General features: G+C 33.7%; 1 protein-coding gene across 2 annotated transcripts in view; it reads left to right on the top strand.

Annotated features, from left to right (window-relative positions):
* Positions 1 to 23,399, top strand: part of LOC145686120 (calmodulin-lysine N-methyltransferase) — an 83,838-nt gene that overhangs the window by 4,369 nt on the left and 56,070 nt on the right. The window contains exon 2 of one of the 2 annotated variants that reach the window (XM_081759094.1): positions 12,506 to 15,695. The exons of the other annotated variant lie outside the window; for it this stretch is intronic. Within the exon in view, the coding sequence (XP_081615220.1) occupies positions 12,636 to 13,559 (924 nt within the window). The 5' untranslated portion in view covers positions 12,506 to 12,635 and the 3' untranslated portion in view covers positions 13,560 to 15,695. Of the gene's footprint in view, positions 1 to 12,505; positions 15,696 to 23,399 lie in introns of those variants that run through there. 2 annotated transcript variants of the gene reach the window in all.

Here is a 23,399-nt window from a genome sequence, read left to right as displayed (position 1 = left end):
TGATATATGGTGTTCATTGGACAAAACACTCCAAACAACAAATATTCATCTTAGACTGGACAAATGATTACCCTTCGTTTTTCGTTATCATTTGGCCATGAAACAAACGCCGGAGAGACATACTAACCCCGCATACAATTGTGTGGTGTTGGAATATATAATTCGTAGAATACGATGTTTCACTTTTTTAAAAATTTCAACACTTCTAGTGTGCTCCTAAAAAATGAATAAAGAAATAACGGTCATCTTTCTTAAATATTCAATTACAACTTAATAATCTACACAAAATTTGCAATCGAGCAGTGAAAACTCCATCTTTCTAGAGTTTGTCGTTTTCGAGATATTATTGTCAAAAGAATTGGCTACACACATATAAACTTTTCTTGACCACAAATATATAAACCTAGTATTTTAATATATAGATATTTAAAAAAAGATTAATTAGTTTTTTTTAAAAAATTTATTATTTCATAATTAAAGGCTAAGCGTTGATGTTTCATATATCTTATCACATTGTTATATATATCATAGTGTAGCACTATAATATTTGTGTGTGTGTATGTAAGAGAGAGAAAGTAAGTGAGTGTCTGTTTCTTTAAAACATATATAATAATTTTGTATTTTTTTCTTTCTAATTTTTCGTATTGTAAAATACTGTCTTAGAATTTTGTATCATGTTTACGTGCTAGTTAAGACTTCTTGTAGCCTTGATCTTGACGTGTAAAACAAGTCAAAATAAATAAATAAATAAATAAAATGTTTTACAAATCATCATGGGCGTTTTAAGATAAACGGTCCACTCTGTATGTCACATCTTGCTTCAACAAAACACTGCTGGTAGCTGATGTCTATTTGTGTATATATATATATATATATATATATATATATATATATATATATATATATATTTTTTTTTTTTTTGAAAAAAGTTATAACAACGTACTTAAAATTAAAATATAGATGAAAAGTGTTATTGGGAAGGGTACAATGCAGTGTTGTAAGTTCATTTTTGATATAAACACTTGCTTGCAGAATTTCACCTGCAGTGAGAATAAAGAATAACATTAAAAATCCCATATTTAGTACCTGAGTTTTACTACCAGCGGTCATATATCCATGAAAATGTTAGTCAATTATAGCAAAATGTTCGCAAAAAGCATATCTAGAAGATGAGAGATCTAGAAGTAGTTCTCGTTTCTTTATAGCAAAAAGTGGCATGGGGTCAAAAAGACTCCAGTTACCAAGCGAGGGTTAAAGTATGACGTTTGTTCACAGTCAACAGTATTTTATATCTTTTTATGAATTTGATGTTATATTGAATAGTCAAAGAACTGATTTACTATGAAGTGAAAAAGAAGATAGGAATTCACTTACATGTAACTACAAGTCAAAGTGCATATAAGGAGGCTATTTTTAAATTTCTAGTAAAGTGATCTGGTCAGAGAAAAATGTTTTCCTACATTTTTTTCCTAATTTTCCCCGATGCTTTACATTGTTTAAATAATAGTTACTTTTCGTGCTTCTCGATAGTTTTTTTTTTTTTTTTTTTCAGCTGCACGGAAAGTATTTCTCAGTGGTAATATAAGCGGAGATTGTGCGATATAAGGAAGGTTTAAGGTATATTCTGAGCTTGTGCTAAATAACGTGTCGTTAATACACTATATTAGACGCTAAATAGAACGTACTATCATGTGTGAATAATCTGGGTATCTTCGACTGAAAGTACAAGCTCGACTCGGCCAAGTCATGTAGTTACTTTAAAGCAAGAATTTTCTACTTTTTTTAAAAATAGCGGACCCCTTTCGTAATCCGATTTCTGGGACTGACCATTATTTCGAACTCAATCTATCTGGGCTTCATCTCATCGTCCCACCAAGAATTTGATTAGACCGGAAGGAGAATCTTTCCAGGAAATGACAAATGTAACAATTGCACTTCGCTACAGCGAAAAGTACTCAGTTCATCAAGCTGAAATTTAGTACACAAAAGAATACTGAAAAGTATCAGAACTCAGAAGATGTTACTAAATATAGGTTAAAGGAGTGGTTAATTAAACACAAAAATAGTATATTAAATATATCTATATATTACATATAAATGTATTTTTATATCTGTGTATGTTTCAGCATAACTATGAAACACCTGGAACAATTTCTCAAACTTGACACACGTGACTTACAATCTGAAAACCAGTACGTTGGGAGTAGGACACCGTAGCAACTATAGGGGAGTGAGATGAGATGTAAAAATATCATCCATAACCGATACTAGTATCTAATTAATAGTTTTCGGGCTCGCCGCTATGAGTAGTGACTCTCTCAATGCCTTTTAAGCTGAAGTTCAGCCTCCATCAGCATGGGCTGGGAAAGGTTAAAAATGACAGACATTAGTGTTGAGTCCGTAGATTTTGCGGTCACTAAGTTGATTGGTCACAATCTCGATGACATTTGAGCTCAAGTTTAAACATGTCAGCTGGCCCAAGTTGACTTCCCAAAGGACTCCCTGATAATTCTATAATAATCTTTCCAATAACTAGAAGATGGAGCAAAGATGGTAAAACTTTCTCTTGACGACATATACGGGGCACTGTTTGTTACGGCATCACTAGAAAATTGTCATTGATCTCCGTGAGAAAGAGATGCCTCTCGTAATATCATACATTACTTTATCTCTAGTCCAAAGGCTTATTCCAATCAATGTTCCTTTACGAGAGGATCTCATTCAGACTCTTCAAAATGTTCAAACGTCGCAGGAAGTTCTAGGGTACATTCAGAAATACTATTGGTTGATTTGAGCGGTTCCATCTGCAGACTCAAGGTGTTACAAAGAGAATCTCCTGATTCTGACCAGAATAACAACAAGCAAGGCACTAGTTCCACGTCAACTGACTGAGGAGAGAATATTTGTAATTCGGACTATCCAGTCAAACTTCCATCTCGTAAAACTGCCCGCACAACTACAATTCATTGTATAAGCTTGACCGTGAGTTCAAGTTCGTGAAAGAAGAGATGTAGATAATGTTGCATAACTAAATTCCACAACAACAAGCTATTCAATTCCAAAATTTTCCTGGGCACATTGACGTCATGACTTCTTTCCATTTCCACGAATTGATGATTGTTGGGACATTCACAGAGAACTCACTTGTTGGCGTACGTTAACATGTTATCAGCGACAGCCTCAGTCAACTTTCATGCTTTACATTCGTGTGCATCCACTTCCTAGGTTACTTGGTTAACAAAGACCGGGATTTTCAAAACCTTAGCGGAATACTGAACTGCAGTGGCGTACCCAGAAGTTCGTCAAGGGAAGAGTTCAAGCTAACAAGTAGATATAATTGTTTGTATGCGTATCTTAGTAAATACTTATTTTTGTATATCTTGCTCAAGGTGGTGGTAGTAGGGCTAAGATCCCGAAACTCCCCTTGCATACACCACTGTTTAACTGTGATGTCATACTACATCCCTGATTTCCTGAGGAATTGTTATCGAAAGAGAATAGGGTAATGTATACCTGTGTTTATGCTCATTTTTTCCATAACCGTACCACACTATCAGCTAGTTACAGTTCTACCTGTGGTATTTTTGTGATCTCGCAAATCCTGCTATAATATCGCAAACTAATATTGCAAACTAATATCGCAAAGCCTGCCAGTTTACAGAAGTGTGGTTTTGGTTGAAGACGTCCCGGATCTTCGTGTTTTGCTAGCTTGCGAAATAATATAGCTGTATGTAAATAATTTCCAAATATTTCAGCCTAAAAGGTCGCTTCGCATTGAATAACGTTCCTTTTATCACGCAGATGCTCTTCAATGAAAAATAACTTTTCATAGAACTTCATGGAAATCTATAATATACGTCATAAATGTTGATTTTAATCATAAGTTTTTTTTTTCTGGTTTTCTTAAGTTCGCGTCCTATTTTGCTGTAATTATGCTCACAAACTGTGTAATTATATGAGCGCATTATGAGGAAACTGGCACAGGCTTGCGACATGAAATTGCAGTCGAATCTCATCTGACGGAATATGTCCTGGTCACGTGTTCCTCGATCCTAGTATATAAATACATTTCTATCATACGTTTTACGACTGGACTTAGCCATTCATATACTGGTACTCATGTCTCTCTTTGTCTTTTGATATATGTGCCTCCCATTTTATTCTAAAGTGTTACTTCCTCCTTGTTTATTTATCGATATTTTTTGTACAGAATGAGTCAGAAATAAGGCCACTTTGATCACATGATATGTAGATTCTGTTTTATTTACGGACAACGGGATAAGCATTTTATACAAATGTTGAGAGTACTCTGCAGTACTTGCTACATGTTATTTCAATACTTCAAACTGCTCTGTATTTAATCCTTACATGTTAGCTACATTGACTGTTGCATTACGTAGAAATGATTTACAAGACTGCCAGATCTAGCAGCCTGTAAGTAGGGATATGTTGAGAGTAAGATTTGTATTCCTTTCTCCACTTTTAGGTCATGTAAAGATATTGACATAAGCATATGCATTGCTTATGTATGTAATGATGTTGACAAAGAACAGATAAAGTATTAAAACAAGATGTGATAAGTTACGGTCGTGATAATAATATAAATGAATTGATTAAAGAGTAGTAACAAATAAAAATGTAGCCAATATTGAAATAAATAGTAGATGAATGACGGGAAGTTCACTTTAGTAGTCCCTTTAAAATCGTTGGACTAGTACGAGGATATACAATGCATTCAAAACGTTGCACCGCAGTGTACTGTGGCAAAGAGATGCATAGAAATAGCCCTCTACAGTTAATATTGGAAATGGTTTGTCTTAACTTGAAAGCACAGATCAATCCTACCCTTTTTTGCGAACACTCGGGTAAAGATTGGTGATCGATGAATTGTATTTGTGACAGCGCTCCTTAGTACTCGAATAAGATTCTGATACTGTTCAGCGAATACTGTTGAACCACTTTTCAATGAATAGTGTTTCACATGTTCTCTATACTTGTCACCCGCACAAAACATGTGTTCAACCAGAAAATACTTGTTGCCCACAGTTAACATTGTAACACTGAACAGAACTCTGACCGACATTTGAGGACAACTGGTTACTGTGTTGCAGTGTAACGCAAACCGTCTTTATTGTGCAATATATGTTTCTATTAAGTTAAAGCGTAATTTCGTTCCTGTCTGTTTAGGGCATTTGCATAACATAATATGCATATCCTCAAGGAGAAAAGTGTATATTTCAATCCTTTTCTCACAATAACAGGTACCTACATCCACTACATCACGACTTTTTAAACGTACTGTATTATGATACACAATAATAATAATAATAATAAAAAAATACATGACTGCACCGAGAAATGAATCAGGGTATTCGGTTCGTGTTGATGCGTTTACTACTACGCCTGCCTTCTGAACAGTCATTTATTCTATCATTCTTGAAGTAGGTGCTTAGCCAATCAGACCACACGAGCTGTACCCAAACAGGAGTTGTGTTGTCTACATTACAGGACCCTCTGTCTGTTGAATTATATGTATTATATATTATAACGGAAGAAATACCCTATTTTATATTACACAATGAAAAAGGGAAAAAAAAGTCACAAAAGATGGAGGGTTTTCTCCCATAAAAGGTCAGTTTTCTGGAGAAAAATGGATTTTTTTTGTTGCCTTTTTTGACTTTCTATAATTTTCTTATTCAAGTATCACCTTTGTTTTCCTGTAGTGCATTTTGCAGCTTTAAAAAAGTGGCTTTCCAGGGGTGACTGTCTTTGATTTTCGAACTGGCATCTCATTGGCGTCCAGCAAGTGTAATTTATAAAACCTGATACTCCAGAATGGTCATGTTGGTTGCCTAACTACCTTACAAAGTGGCTGGAAGTTATCTTGATATGTGTTTTACTGGTTACCTAAACTAAATCTGGCAGACAAAGTAAAATAATAATAATAATAAAATCTATATATATAAAAGAGAACGCACAAAATCCTTTGTCCGCTCATCACGCTAATACGGCTGAACCGATTTCTTTCATTTTTGGGGGGTTGTTAGGATTTGGACCCTAGATGGTTTTTATCATATCACTTTAATTTTCAATTACCAGTGTCTTGAGATAATTGACCAATCAGGTGTCAATACGTACAAAAAATCCTTTGTCCGCTCATCACGCTAATACGGCTGAAGCGATTTCTTTCATTTTTGGGGGGTTGTTAGGATGTGGACCCTAGATGGTTTTTATCATATCACTTTAATTTTCAATTACCAGTGTCTTGAGATAATTGACCATTCAGGTGTCCATACGTACAAATCCTTTGTTATTAGTTCATCATAGGTATAAAAATAAACGTATTTATATGCAACCCGCATGACCCTGTGACTCGGCGGGTTAACATAACTGACAGGCGCTATAAATCACTTGAAAGCGAAAAAGTAAAAATTATCTAAGTAACAAAGTTTATTGCGTTCCGGGATGACCGCAGCGAAGCGGGGCGGGTTGGGGTGACCGCAGCGAAGCGGGGCGGGTTAACATAAATGACAGGCGATATAATGTTAACATTAGTGCAATCTTCTATGGTTTTTATCATATCACTTGAAAGCGAAAAAGTAAAAATTATCTAAGTAACAAAGTTTATTGCGTTCCGGGGTGACCGCAGCGAAGCGGGGTGAACGCTGCTAGTAAATAAATAAATTTATATTTTGGGATAGAATTTTGCTTACATTTCGTTCTTCGTTCGAGAAACATTTTATACTAGAATATCTGAGAGTTCAGATATTCTAGTATAACTTAATATAAGTTCAGTTTACAAAATTAAAGCCCTTAGCGACCACTTTAGGTATGGTGTTAGGTTAACTATAGTAAAAGTACATTATTTACAGAATTTATTCTTTTCTTAGTGTTACATCTTACATCATGTCAATATATTTGAAATGGGAAACTTGGATATAACACCTTAACCGTCTCCTCTTCGAATTTTAACGGCCTCAATAAATGCTATGTATACACAGGGTAACTGAAAATTCGATCTTTTTCGTGAAAGGGATTATTATGAAAAAGAGTCCATAAACCGGGGTCGCAAATCAGTGGTTTCGGCGTAATTTTCAAGTTTGTAATTTTTTTAAATGTGTTGACTTACAACCCACACGGTTACTAGTGTATTATGAACTGTAAATACTTGGATAAAACTCACCTCGATGTGATTGTTCCAGTGATTTCGCGAAATGCTTTCTTCGCATCTCCAGAAAACAAACTGATTGTGATGCATACCGATGAAAGGGCGCGTATTAATATCCTTGCAGTTCAAAGAGTTATATATAAATAGCCAGACAAGTTGAAGCATCAGGCGGAACTGTTGGTGTTCGAAAATACAGCATTCCTAACCTAAATCTTGAAGCATGGGACTACATCGACATAATTGACTGGAAAACAGCAAAAATGACCCCATCATCAGTTTTGAATGACATAACAGCCGAAGAGTTGCAAACCATGCTGCAGGCAGAGTTCCAGTTGAATATCCATTCACTCAGTTCCCATTCCACACCTAAGCTGTGGAAAGAACTGTACCACTCGCTACGGAGGCCTTCAGTAAAGTTTGCGATTATGAATACCGGGTTATTCTTTAATTCTTCCAAATATAGGCCTAAGTACTTTTGACCGTCATCTATTTCTTCTACACAAAATTTTGAGGAGACGCTTTCCTCTGACCCTCCTTCCGCCTGGGACACCCGCGTCAGAGAGCAAGTACGAAATTTCATTTGCCCAACCATGATTTCAGGAACGGCAGGAGGATATTCAAATTCACAACCTATAGAGAGGAATGTTTGTGGCCTGCGTGCATGACTGTGACTTGCAGATATTGTAAGTATCAGTTGTGAGTTAAATGAAATTGTCATGAACTTCATGCTACCACATGAACCGGCTGTTTGTTATAGATTTTTACCTGAAGACAGCAACCATACCACTAGTATTTACTTCCAATTCGTGATATTTTAAAGACTGTGGGTGTTCTAGTTCCTATTAGATCAACAGAGGGCATAACTTAAAGAGAGTTACTGATGCAATTAAACACATTTTTAGTTCACTGAATTGCTAATTTGAATGTCCCTGCCAAATATTAGTAACTTTTGTGAAAAAAAAAGTATCATGCTGATAAACGTCGTCGTACTTTTTCCTTAGTGCTTAAAAAACATTGTTTGGGATTAGAGATGCAAAATAGCCGGCTTTTGAATTGATTTTTTTCACATAAAAAGCCGGCTTTTTAGGGGAAAACCGGATTTTTTTTTTTTCATTTTCATGATTTTTCTATCTAAATAACTTTCTTATAGCTTTCTTATACTCTATAGTTAAACAAGATTTCATGACCTAAATGCCACATTTCCCTCTAGAATTCACCATCATGATGGATGGAGCACATGTTTTATGAATTAAACGTTAAGTACGTAGTATTTGAGAGCAATTTTAGAAGCTATATAACTTTATTTTAACTTCTGAGTTATCGACATTTTTTTCTTCTTTAGATCATTTCATTTTAGTTATTCGTGTTTCATTTCTTAGAGCTTAGTACTCTAGTTTCTAGCACATAGTTAAACTTATGTTTTTCAACATATCCGTCAGAGCATTCTTCCACATTTCTGTTATACTGAAGCTGTGTAATGATGTAGCAATAATCTTCCGGATGCAACCTTGAATACCATTTTATACAAATAATCAGTACGGATTTAGAAAAGTGTTTTGGGAGGATTTTATCTTATTAATGGTTAGTTTTTTCTAAAAATGCCTGATTTTCATTTGAGGGGAGCTTGAAGTTTATGAGTAAAGACATAACTAAAATTTCGTTTGTTTTAGAAATTCCGTAATTTCGGAGAACAGGCTTCAGTCCGAAAGACACCCCCACCCTAACCCCTTTCGCAAATCCGTCATTGCTGGTAATTAGTAATAACAACAATTTAAAACATAAGAAATGAAATCAGCCATGAATCACACTACACACACTATCTCTACATTCACAGATGGAATTAAGAACTTTTGTCGGAAAGGACTGAATCCCGGATTTCCCAATAGAAGCGGAAAAGCTAACAACACACTCATATTTGTTGTGCTTGACTTAAATGTATTTCGTAGGTTTTATATATATTAAGGGAAAGTTCCGTAATGACATGTTGAATTCTTGTTAAAAGTTCAGAAACCTTTAGGACTGGGTAAACCGTGATGGTGGTTATATATTCCAGAGCCTTGGAAACCAAACGCTCAGATAAACAGTATTACGCATATGATCCATGAACAGAAAATTCAGTACTTTCCTGACTCTAAACAAGCTTAAGGAACAGTCAGTGCATTACAGAAATTGGAACTTTACCGATTTTGTAGGTCCGAAGCACCTAATAGGTGGTAACAGATTATTACGTATGTAATAAATGAATAGAAAATACAGTTTCAGCATTTCTGTTCCATTTCAAAGAAGTTTCTGTAAGAGTAGCAAAGGCGGAAGCAAGAGGTGCATTAACAAATTAGGTGATTTTTGAGCGTCCCATACAAAGATTGCATTTTTTTTCAGTCTTTTAAAGTAATACGTTGAATTGTAATAAAATAATGATTATTTTTCATTGTTACTCTAGTACGAATGTTTATGAAAGTCTCGGAAGTCAGACATAATAAACTTATAGGCTATAACAGATTGACGAGGGAATGATATTTATTTATTTATTTAACAATCACCAGATGCAACTCAGAGGCTATGTATTTTATACTGGATACCTAACATGGAAAGGATTTGTGAAGGTGTCGGCCAGGGCCTGTTTTAGTAGGTACCATCCTGGCATTTGCCTGGTAGGACTGAGGAAAACACTGGAAAACCCCAGTCAGGATGGTCGGCAGCGGGAATCGAATCCATGACCTCCCGAATGCGAGGTCAACGTTGTACCACTTGAGCCACTTGATATACGCAATGAACAAAGAGAAGAACATGTTATTTTTGAGAAGACTACGACTTCAAAACGTTTTCGAAATTCATGTTTATTTTTGAGGTTTTGTACTATTATGTGCATCCACTACTACTTAAATGAGTTTTTGTATTGTAGAGAAGCGAAACAAAACCTGCTTTATCAATTTAAAGCAGAATTTGGTAAAAAGCCCAACAATTTCCAAGCAAAAACAGCGAAGCAGAAAAAACAGTTTCCCCCACCAAAAAACGATTTTTTTTCGAATGTTTGCATCTCTATTTGGGATTGAAATAAGTTAACGACTGCCAATCAATTCAAAATTCAAGCCCAATACTTTCATTTAAATGGCATAATTAACATTTAATATTAATTCCTAATGTTTTATCTTCAGTTCGAGACTTGTATTACGGGAGAAGAAAGATTTGATTTAAATCAAAAAAATCGATTTAAATAAAAAAAATCAACAAAGATGATTTTTTTCAAAAAAAATCATGATTTTTTCCACCCTGCTAAGGATAGAAGTCAGTGGAGAGCTTTTGTGAATGCGGCATTGAACCTCCGGGTTCCATAGGCCATAGAGTTAGTTAGTTAGTTAGTTATTTCATACAGTTTCTGATAACCCAGTTTGTCAGTCACAATTCTATGCACTGTTTTAGTAGACACTTTTGGAAACTCTTTGGCGAGTTCAGTTATTGTGAACTGGCGATTGGATCACACTTTCTTGTCAACGTGTTCCACCAGATCGTCCGTCTGAACACTAGATCTTCTGCTGCGCTCATCGTCGTCAATATTTTGAATGCCTTTCCCGAAAATCTGCACAATTGCCTGATCGTGCCTTCACTCATACTATCGGTCCGTAAATAGTGCACAATTTCCGATGGATGTCAGCTGCGTTCTGTCCTTTTGGCATTCAGAAATTATGACATCTCACTTCACATTTGGCAGGATTTTGTATTATGATTTCCACTATTTTACTTACTGCTACTCAAATGTACGCAACTCCACTCAGACAGTTCTCTCTCTGTTGCAAGCACACAATACGAGGGCATGCTTCTACGCAAGCTCAACTTCATCAATGCTGCTAATCCGCGTAAATATCGGCTCTTTTTTTTCACATGCGGATCGTATGCTTGCAAGCTTGTCTGTTATCTATCTTTATGCAGAACTAAATGCCGTGTCAAGTAAGACTAGATTTTGATTTTATGAGACCAATATGTGAGAATGCAATAACAGAAACTGGTTTAGTGTGTGGTAAAATTTTAAGTTATTTATAAATCTTATTCAACTTAAAAGTGGGAATCCTCCTTTTCAGGGCATGTAATACTGTATGGTCCTGATCAACAATCACAAAATCAGAACTTTTGAGATTTGTATTTAAAAAAATCAGAAGGCTGCGAAGGCTACACATATTTCCAAATGGAGAATATCACTTTAATCAGTAGATTATATTTCAAATAAAACAAACAAACAAAAAAAAAAAAAAAAAAAAAAAATCTTGAACCGTTCCAGAAATAGAGCATTTTAATGTTTTGCCAAAATTCGCACGTGAGAAATGGCGCTCGGGGCACCATCTTTGGCGGCCTTTATTTCAGGCTAGGATATATATATATATATATATATATATCGCCAAAAAATATACCGATTTCTTACTTTGCCCTAAATTTTAACATATTTTTCTTACTATAAAGGTAAGAATTTTTCTTTGCCTATCTGAATTGATCTGTAGTATGCCATATATAAAGTATCTGAGGATTTAAAAGGAAAATCTGTAAAAGCGTATTTCTGCCCGTGTAGTGGTGATTAAAAGTTAGTTGGTTGCTGACTGTCTGAGAACAAAACATTCTGAGGGAGATTGAAAACAAGAATTGCGAAATTTACGAAATGGCGAAATTTCACAATTCAGTTTGTTTGGTTTGATATGATTTTAGTTTAGCGCCCTGTCAGCAGCGAGGCTATATGACTCGTACACCTACAGTTTAACATAGGATCCAAACCGCATGAGCTCCCGCCAGGAATTGAACTTGGGTCTTCCGCTCCAAAACAGTTCGGTTCGTGTTATCAAATACTATGCAGGTAAGACCACAGTGTTTAAAATTTGATAGGACATGTCGCTCACGTGGTTAATGATTGAGGGATGTGTAGAGTTCCACTCAGAAAAACTGTGGGAAAGAGACCTCCTGGGTAGACCAGTAAAGAATAAAAGGATAATGTAAAACAGGCTGTAGAGAGTTTGACTGAATTACTTGTTTCAAAATAGGATCCATTGACGAATTTTTACGCTGATAAATCGTGGAGCTTCTTACCCATAGAGTTAAGTACTGAAATTTAAAAATGGTAGTATTGTTTCAATAGGCCAACTAGTGCGAGAATACCATGCAGTCAAACATATAGCCGTAGTTTTTGACTCACCCCTTATTTTAATATAGCCTGTGCAAGTGTGAATACAAGGATTTTATTTGATTGCTTGTATTTTTATTTATTATTTTAAAAACATAATGAATAAAATTAAATTAAAATTTTTGATAGAAAATACTTTTAGAAATGGAGGAATAATGTGAATCTTTTCCTTCCAGGCCGAAAATGTTGCATCGAAAGTATGTCAATTATTTAAGTACCGGTAGCCAAACTTCATGGTGGAAATTTTTCATTGATGAGGATCTAATTGGGATGGAGAGAGACTAACTGGCCCTCTCGACACCAGTGATGTCCAAAGTTTGTAACGGCTCTCAACTCGATGCTCAAAATTCGAACCGAAATGAACTTGCACGTCGCCGTTGGAAGCTCTTGGCTCAGGTTTTACATAAGAAGCATAGTGAGCATTCCGTAAAAGATGTATCAGTGCGAAGATTCACATCTTTCGGGCTTTTTCAGGCTCAACCATTGCCCGACTATAATAATGAGCAAGATAATGGTACATGGGCAGAATACACTTATACAGGTTTTCAGGGAATTTCAGCCAAACTAAAACATCTTTCCCGAAACTTCACAGCATCTGAACTCATTGGCTTCAATAACACTGGGAACATATGTATTTGGCCTTCTGAAGAAACTTTAGGTTATTACTGCCTTCACAACCAAGATATTTTTAAAGATAAAGCTGTGATTGAATTAGGTGGTGGTATGACTTGTTTAGCAGGTATTATGTTAGCAAAATGTTCCATAGTACGAGAAATTCATCTTACGGATGGAAATAAGCTGTCCGTGGACAACGTACAACAAATTATTAATCAAAACGACTTTAGTCCAACTGTAGTCACGGCTTCCATTTTACAATGGAATGTGCGTCAAACTTATGAACATTTGCATAACAAGTACGATGTTGCGTTGTCAGCGGATTGTTTATTTTTTGATGAGGCTAGAAAAGATCTTGTGGAAACTTTTTGGACCGTACTTAATGATAGTGGCCTTGGGCTAGTTATGGCTCCGAAAAGAGGGGATACTTTTGATAAGTTTGTCAAAGAGGCAAGCAAAAGATTTCATTGTTCTGTTGATCATTTTTACAATGATCACGTATGGAATAAACACATAGAGTTCAAACAAGGTTCTTGCGAGTATGACGAAGATATTCATTATCCAGTCCTTCTTCAGCTTAAAAAACACAAAAATGGTTGTAAGAAAAATTGTTGAAAACAATTCCCAGCTTCCATTCAGTGTCCCTCCCGCCCCCTACCTATTTTTGGGGGCAGTTATGAAATGCCACTCACTATAGAAAATATTTCGTACTTTTAAAAGAGAAAACCCTCTATATGAATGTGAATCAAGATTGGTTATAAAATTTATTAGTTACACATTCAATATTAATATTACTGTTCTTTTATAGTTGAAAAGGATAGTGCCAGTCAAATACAGTTGTAGCTTGTAATCCCGAAAATGACCAAAAACTGAGTTTTTCATTAAATAGGACAATAGATAGAAATGTTTGGATTTGTGAAAGCTTTACCTTAGAATATAAAGTAGATCTACACATCTCTCGCTGATTTTTGTAGATTTTTTTTTTTTTTTTTGAATTTAGTAAATTTCCAAATAAAACTTCAAAGCTGAGTTCATCTTTCTTTTTATTTTACATAATTTTTCTTGTGTGAAGTGGCATTTCATAATCTTACTTGCAGTGTCTCGTTTAATTCATGTAAGTAATGAAAGAAAGAAATATTGTGCCTTGCGAGTTCTGCTGGCAGACACTCCATGGATACTAACGACAATAGTTTTTTAGGCTATGTTTGCACTGAAATGTTGCGTTTTGGTGAAGATATACGCATTCTGTGTGAGCGTGTAGATTCTTCTATATATATAAAACGATACAGGGACCGTATTGAAGTCATAAAATCAAAAATAATTTGATTAAGAAAGAAAATTATAATTGATTAATTGCTATTATATACTAATTATACAGTCAGGAATAAAACATACTACATGTAAGTGTTAACAGAAAACTGCATTACGCATTTGCATCATTGGTTTCTGGATTTATAAGTTATTCTAAAATAGTAAACATGAAAATTACAAAATAAAGTGTTACTGTAATCTCACTTTCAGTTTTAGCTGAAAGACAGTAAAAACAATTGAATATTTAAAAAAAAAAAAAACTGTTGCATTTCGAAAAACATCTGTAAACATGCTATTGAAGTGAATGTTTTTAGTAGTAAATTGCGAAGGATTTCTTTTTTATAAAGTAAAATAATTCTTTCTTCATCACTTAAGGACACTTCGAGGTATGACGTGAAAATAGCTGAGCTTCTGTTTTAAATTAGTAACTAGCAGTAAAAATATTTGAAATTCAAAGAAAGTAAAAAATATAATGCAACATGTCATTACCAAGAATAAAAATCATTACCCAAACATGAATAAAGACATTAATCATTATTGTCTATTCTTTAGAACTATATGCTTATTTGAAAAGTGTTAAAATGTACGATTTGAAGATTTTTGTAATGTGTATTACTTTTAACATGAGCAATTTAGTAATTATTAAAAAAAAAATCCATTCTGTTAAATCATCAAGCTTAACCATGCAATAGTCCGTTGTAGTTTTTGATAAGTTACTCCGAATCAGTTTCTTTGATACAATAATCAGAAAAGTTATAAGAACTAGTATTAAATACACAAAGATCTTCAGAAGCGGATTGATTTTGTATTTAGGCGTAAAATGTGCCCTAATTTTCCTGTTTTTATACTTCATAATGCGACGGTTTTTTTTTTTTTTTTTTTTTTTCAGTTTGTTTCATACTAGCACAAACTAAATTTTATCTTAGGTAAAATATTTTCAAAAGGAAAACCAGGATGTGTTAATTCATATTGTTCTTATAGCCAGTTTTGTGTTCAGTATCTTTTGAAATTTAAAACTACTTATTTATACGTTAATTTCAATTCTTCAATAATCTGTAGTAATTGTGTTGTTTAGTTTAAATCTTGCAAAAATATTGAAATTCTGTCCCATGCCCAGCAAATAATATGAAATATTTCACTTCGCTAAAATAAAACTTCTACTTTTCGCTTGTAGTATAACAGTAAACTTAATATATACAGTGTGTATAATGTGAGTGAAAAGAAGGTTTGAAGATGAAGATTGGTAACAAAATTTAGCCAAACTAATAGATCTCTGTAATAAGCTAAGGCAGTATTCTGTTAATTACGTACAAGTCATACCACACTTTCAGTTCAATCTGAGGAACTTAAATAGATTAACTTGGTTATTTCTGTCATATGCGTATTGTTTAAAAATACTTTTTCGTTTGCCTCAATGCAAAATCCGAGTGGGCTTGGATTGGGTATGAGTTCTTGCCACGATAAGTTGATGCTAGTCAGTCGTAGAACATTTACATAGGTTCGTGCTGATTATGAGTACAAATTTTTAAGTATTATTTTTTGGCTATGCTCAATTAGCAAAGAATATGAAATTATCGAGGCCTTGATGGCTGCTCAATGTTTACTGTATGTATATACATATGTATGTGTGTGCCATGTAAAGTTTTCATTCTGTGTCTTAATTGTAACCAAAATAACAGAAGAGATTTCAGAGTTATAAAAATACATTTGAAACTTTTATATTTTTCCCCATACATCGTTATTACTGTATGTGTGGTAATTGAAAAAAAAAAGGAAGAAAGAAAATGAATACAGAATAATAATTAAAGAAGAAAATGCATTGTGATATTATATATAACTTCATATATTTATGATAGTTTCAATATGTTCAGCATAATGTCGTCCACGTTACTGTATTACATGGAGGTATGTTTAATTCAACATCTAAATATTATGTTGGACATTTAATAATATCGGTTGCCTGAAGATTTGTGGGACATTCTTGATATTGTCGTCTTTGTATAAGCTGGGGATGAAAAAGAAAAATCATTGATCAGAATCCCTAGCGAGAAAAATATGATATATATATACTGAAGGAATATATTTTGTAAGGAAAATTCAAGCAAATACTAAGAACAAGATTATTGTAATTGTTACTGGTTATGTTGAAGCAAAAGATATTTTGATTCGTAAAACAAAATTTGGAGTGTTCATCCAAATATTTTTCTGTAAATGTTTATACTTTTCATCCATTATATTAGCCCCGCATTCTATAGCTTTCGGGAAAATTTAAATGTGTATTAGTTGAATTGTTCACGTAATTAAATTGTATTTGTCTCATCACAGGTTTGGTTGCAGTTTAGGCATTGGTAGAGTTGTTGATGGTTCTTAGAAAATTATTTTTATGTCCTTTTTTTATTTTTTTCCTGTAGTGCTTTTTATATACCATTTTGCCGTTAAGTATTGCAAAAAGAATTTAAAAGAATTGAAATTAAAATATGACCATTGTTTTGACTCTTTATGTAATTTGCGACGTGATCAGGGTTGGTACTTCTTTGGAATTAAATCTTTGTTTTGGGAGTACAATAGTTATTGTTACATTTATACTGGTACTTGAAGAAGAGCAAAATGGAAGTTGTGCAGTTGTTAGTAGTGAATGAATGAATTATTTAAAGAAGTACGGTAAACATATTGTTTGGTACAACTTTATGATTTGATAACATGCAATGTGTCGGAATGTTGTATAAACCAGGAATCACGCGTCATAGAAATTTCTCCACAAATTCATTGGACAAACGAGATTATATTAACCATTAGCTTAAATCACTAGATTCCACACTATTATATTTCTTCATTTGAAGGAATTTCAAGTGTTGTGTGACATACGAAAAGACCTTTCATGTTTAGTAATCACATTACTTCAAAGTTAAAAGTGTTTAGAAATTGGGGACTGTGATTTTGATCACACTCTGACTTCTTTCCTTTTTTAATCCCTATGATACGCGACTTATGGTTCACTTCGTATATGAGTTTACACTTAGTAATCACGCAACAAATATAATGTGCTCTCTAGGAGAAATTTTGTGATAGATCTGAGAATTGCGATACGTTCATATTTTGATATTAAAGAAATGTTCGATACATTTCATATTATGTTACAGTTTTAATAGAAAACATTATAAATGTCCTCTTCCTTTTCTGTAACCTGCTTTAGTACCAGAGCTGGACCAAAGTGGATTGGATAACTTGAATAAAAATGGTAACCCTGGGTATGAAAGTTTTTGGTATTTTATATGCCATGTATGCATAGAAATGTGTTAGGACAGTATTAAGAGATGTGTATGACTGCATGCATGTGTGTGAGCATAGATGCCGTTACACACATTTTATTTCACGTTCCTCATTCCAGTTTCTTAATAATACTAGATGCCATTCCAATTTTTGAGTATTATCGTCAACCTTCGTATCCATTTTTTTTTTTTTTTTATTTATTTAATGCGTATGCTTTAATGTATGTATTTTTTCAAATACCATTCCTGCTATATTGTGTAATTAAATGTCCTGCCACAATCCGAGCCATTCCATGAATTTGTATTTTATTTTCCCTTTTTACCATTCCCATGTTTGCGCCAATATTCATGTAGCACTCCTAAGAAGAATGCTGTTAAGTAAATATAATGTTCGTTCATGTTAACATGTAAGAGCATGTCTGTTATTACCTTACGTATCCATTAATTTCTGGACCTGAATCAGCTTGTGTAGTACTTGTAAAATTCTGGTGGTAATGGAAAACGTGGAAACCGTATTTATTTGTTAATCAGAGTACTCTGGGTCGAGCTTTGTTAGGCCGAAATCCGGATCATTCTAGAAGTAGATTCCTTAGCTTTACATTTGTTCGAAAATATGAATTTCTTTCTTGCTCCTTTATTGCTTTTTTGTAATGAACGACTGCAATTGTAGTGAACTGACTGTTTAGTTTAAATCATTTAAAATCATCTTAAATAATCCTGTAATAAGCTATACATAGTTCAAATCTGGTAGTTGAATTACACTACTGGGATATATACATATATATGTAAGTAAATTTGTTTCATAGCAGTCCTTGATTGCCAGGTGGTTCAATATCCAAAATTGTAACAGAAGAGAAAAGTAAAACTTCAGATCATTTTAATCAATTACGGATTTTCCAAATACGTTTTCTATATTGCGGCTCGAAGGTTCACGAGATCATTATTTGAGCTTCGAGCTTTACGTCAGCAGTACTGTATATTTTAGTGAAGATCAAAGTTGCATTATTTGATGATAATTAGTAGTAAATGCACTGAATCTGGAAAATTCAACATCAATTTAAGAGTACTAAATGTATTTGTTTTGAAAGTACTTTTGAATTGTCTCTACTTCTTTTTATGGTCGTTCCTCATAGATTTGAAAACTTAATGTCACATATAATTAAACAAACTGATTGAGCACCGTAATACTGTTTAATATTAATTAATTAATTAAGTTGTGTATGTTGAATTGTTTTCCTTTACATTGAAGTTTTCTTACATGTTATGACTGAATCTGTTTATAAGTTAGAGTATGAATACTCTTGAATAACCCTGGTCTCTGTAGTAGTCGCTCAATATTAGTGATGTTCGATAAATATACTATGTGTACAGAAAACAACTCTAATGGTCATATTTTAATTTGTCTTGCTACAGTTTTACTGCTGGTCAGTAACTTTTTTCTTCCTGTAAGGTTTGTTTATGTTGCGTATATTTTTTTATATATTTATGTAGATAAGTGTTTTACTTAGGTATGTTCACTCTAGTGCTCATTATATAACTATTTTGTATGGAACTTAAAATGTGTTTACGCGTGCGATACGCACTACGTGTGTCTTACACAATGTTTTTTTTCTTAAATGTTATTTACAGCTTCGTGTTTCTTTTCCTTGTTCTGTACTACAATTATATAAACATTAGTCAAATAGTTTTATATATTTTAGTGTTTTTTAAGAACTTTATTTATATGTATACATGTAAACAAATCCTAGTGTGGCCATGCAAATGTTGTATTCTGTACGTCATTAGGAAAATTATGGAGTTATATTAAAAGGTATAAATCATATCAGGCTCCGTAAGGAAAAGTTTGGTTTCAAAAAATGGAAACAAAGCGAAGCGTTAAGACTGCATTTTCAAATTGATACACAATTGTGGTCAGTTTTGAAAAGATAATACTTATAATATGTGTATTAACAGGAGCATTGTTCCATCGTAATCGGAAGATTTCAAGTTCATATCGCGTGTGATTATACTAATAGTTTTTTTTTTTTTCTTCAGTGCTATAAACCATGTGCTTCGATAATATCTATAGGTCTTACGCGATCTCTGTTTTCCCAGTTGTGTTGAACTTGATGTATTAATAAAGAAGTAAATAAAACTTTAAGCCTTGCTAATTCAATAGATGTAGTGAAAGCTGATAGTGTTGTGGTATTAAACATTATTTATTACTAAGAGCAAAGACTACGCAAATGAAAATAAAAGTAAACAAAAAAAAAAAAAAAAAAAAAAAAATCCTACTGTATGACTACTTCTAAAATGTAGTATGTCAGTCACGAACCAAATATTTTGTTTAGTGATGCTAAGCAAAAAGGGGAGGGAAGGAGAGAGAGATAAGTTAGTTAATTTAGAATTTAACGTCCGTTTCCGCACCAAGGCTAATTGAGACATGGATCTACAACTTAATGTGGGATCCGAACCACATGAGCTTCTACCGGGAATCAGGGAGAGAGAAGGATTTATGATACGAACGAGGTGACGATTAGTTACCCCTCACAGTTGAAAATAAATGCTATTACATTATTATGCTAGGTAGTGAAACGGACGAATGAAAAAAATTTGCTATGTGCTTATTATTATTATTTTTTTTCTTTGGCTATATTAACGCTTTATTTCCAGTGGTCCCAATTTTATGTCAGGTGTGTGGTGTCAAAAAGAAAAATAAATACAATTAGAAAAGTGCATGTTAAAGACATATAGTTTGTTCCTATTTCCGCCCATATTATCTCTAGTCATGAAATCATATTAATAAAATATAATTGTTTATTTTAAGGCCTCTACTATTCTTTTCATCACTTTATTTATTAACTTAATTTAATTCCTTTTTCTGTGCAAAAACTCAGAAAGAACAAACATAATAATTTTGAAAACCATGCCATTTAACACTTTTAAGTGCTATTGATTGAGTCAATAGTTCTTTTTCATATTGCGCGGAAATTTTAAGTACGTGACAAATACGTTGTCAGAAAGTGTGCTTCTAGATTTCTGGAGTATGAAACTCTGACCTGGAAACAGTTATTTGATAGCCTTTCATAGGTACTTGGTAGTGTATTTTCTAAATTGTGGATATTCTTTATTGGCTTTAATGAAATTCGAAGAAGTGAGAAGCGTAGTATGTAGTTCTATATTTTGTGCTTTAAAATCAGTGACGGATGGATACCTTAAAACAAGTGGTGTAAGATTAGTATGACTTACAGAATACGACATGCGAACCAAATACGTGATGTGTCTTCATTTCTGTTAGTTGTTTTGAAAGTGAACTGATATATATACACTCAATGTACTATTGATTTCTTATTTGTTAAAGCAATTTTTTGTGGTGTATATGTTTGTGGTTTATTATTTACCTTTTCTGTGTAGTTCGGGATGTTCTTGCTAAAACGATAGTTCATTATATCACATGAAGCTGTTATGTATATTAAAATGGGACGTTATTATAATTTCGGAATGGTATTAGTATATGTAGATTAATATGTTGTCTCATCCGTTGAAACCACAAAACATCAAACACTTATGTTCCTGTTGTAATTGCTGAAGCTTGTTCATTCTAGATTATTGATTAATTACAAATAGAACTAAAAATACAAATATTATGTATTGTATGTACGGTCACGACACATGCATATTTCTCGATTCATTTTTTTAAAAAGAGTCATATAGTATTATTTATTTCTTCCTTTCTTTAACGAAAGTTAGTTATCATGACAAAATCGTTACTGCATTTGGTAGTAATTTGTGTGTTTTGTAATTATAAGTGTTTTGTAATTTGATAATTCCAGAAACAAAATACTGAACTGCTGAACAAGCCTGTACTATTAATAAAAATAAATGCTTTACATGTTACGTTGCGATCTTCTAACCAAGATCCTCATTTGACAAACTCTCAGACTGATGAGTTATGTCTGATGAGGATCTTGGCTAGAAGATCAAAACGTAACATGCAAAGTATTTATTTTTATTAATAGTACAGGCTTGTTCAGCAGTTCAATGTTTTATTTCTGTTTTTATTTGCAAGACGTGCAGCAATGTTGTGTTGTAAGTTTGATAATTTCACCACTCCCAAGCATAGAAAAGCTGTCCGTCGTTGGTAGTTTAGTTGGGTAGAACAGCTTTGCAAGCAGGAAATTGTGGTTGAAGTCCATCTTTCAGATTTTCCTGTGTTGAGTCGTTGTTTTACACTGACCAGCTTTAAAAGTCCTTTCCAAGTATATATTGAAAAATCTTATATTTGAAGCTCCCAATTTCAAAATCATATTGTATCCGCGTTAAAACACCTCGTTTCATACCTTTGCTGTCTAGGAGATCAGTAACAATTTTCAAAATAGTTAAGGTGAAGTGTATATATGTTTTCAGTCTCACCAAGAAAAGCAAATGCCTAAACAGTGCTTGGTAGTTTTATTAAATGTAGCCCTCCCCTTAATCCAATGCGTTTTTCTCGTGCTGCTGCAATGCTTGTAGACCAGACAATTTATAAGGAGATAATAGAAGGAATCCAAGAATAAGACGCATAGTCCTACATTTGAAACTTAGTTCCTTGAGTTTTTCCATTGTCTGTGCCTTGTAGTCGAACTGTCATGGGAAAAAATTATCCCTTTTGTCTGCTTTCTACGTCGATTTTTCTTCAGTTTGTCCAGCAAAACAGTGTGTATGATATGAGGATTGATGGTTGCGCTACGTTGGCATCAATCAACAGGACGCCCTCAGGTCCCAGAAGACAGTGGCCAAAATCTTTATAGTGGACTCTGTTGGCTGCCTCTCTTTGAACGTGGAGACCCGCTATTGTTCCACTACTTCTGTATGGTCATGAGATCATGGAAATACAATCGTTTCATTCACAATTATTAACCTTTGCACAAAACTGGCACTATTCTCTTGAAATCTGTCCAAACCCACCTTGTAAACCATAATCAGGTTTCTGATCTAAGTTCAAAATTTTCGGAATTTATGTTTGTTTCAACGTTTCCCCTGCACTATAAGTGATTACAGAATCAGCAATTATTTCAGAGGTTACAGAAATTGAGTATCTTCCACCTCAAACTGCCCACGTTAGAAATTGGCAGTCAGTTTCTTCACCATTACACAGGATGGTGTCTTTTTCCCCTAATGTCATGATTCATTCGGCGGGAACCTGTGCAGAAAGAAGTATTTGTGAAGATATGATGATCTAATAATTATGTCCTATAAATAGCTTTTCATTTTGGACAAAAAGGGAAAACGTTGTGGTCAGTTTATCCAGACATGACTTTACATGATAGATTTCACCTCCTCGTTCTTGGTATTTGTTTATTGAATATGTGCCCGACTTCAGTTAGGCTACTAATTTACCCCACTCGTATTGTACAACCAAATACAAAATAGTTAGATTGACCTTCTGTTTATATATATACAGTATATCGCACCACAATCAGTAGATACAGTTGGAAATAAAATTACAAGAAATGTTTTATAGAAATTGTGGAAAAGTTGTCTAGGTTCACAGGAATTTGTTGTATAATAACGAAGACTGTAATCAGGAGAGGTGAACTCCCTCTTGGCTGTATAGTTAGCGTATGTACACTCATGTCCAAAATGATTGTCGCATATCTATAATTGTCTTCTTGTAAGAATATGATTTGATAATGATTTTGCAGGGTATTCTTAATACCGATACTGTGTGTATAATCGGGAAATGTATATTTGTGGCAAATTTCATATGAAAAGAATTATAAATACGAAAATTAGAATGAGTTGCTAAATGGATAAAAAAAAATCGTTATATTGTTCTTATTTACTTCTCTTTTGGCATGAAGTTTGCCACATACATGTCTTTGCCGATTATACACATACTAACATTATGAGAAAT

Source organism: Thermobia domestica, chromosome 5 (assembly GCF_964235325.1).
Source record: "Thermobia domestica chromosome 5, izTheDome1.hap1.1, whole genome shotgun sequence".
Lineage (NCBI taxonomy): Eukaryota > Metazoa > Arthropoda > Insecta > Zygentoma > Lepismatidae > Thermobia > Thermobia domestica.
The sequence above is the reverse complement of the archived record's forward strand: the minus strand, read 5'-3'. Positions and strand labels throughout refer to the sequence as shown.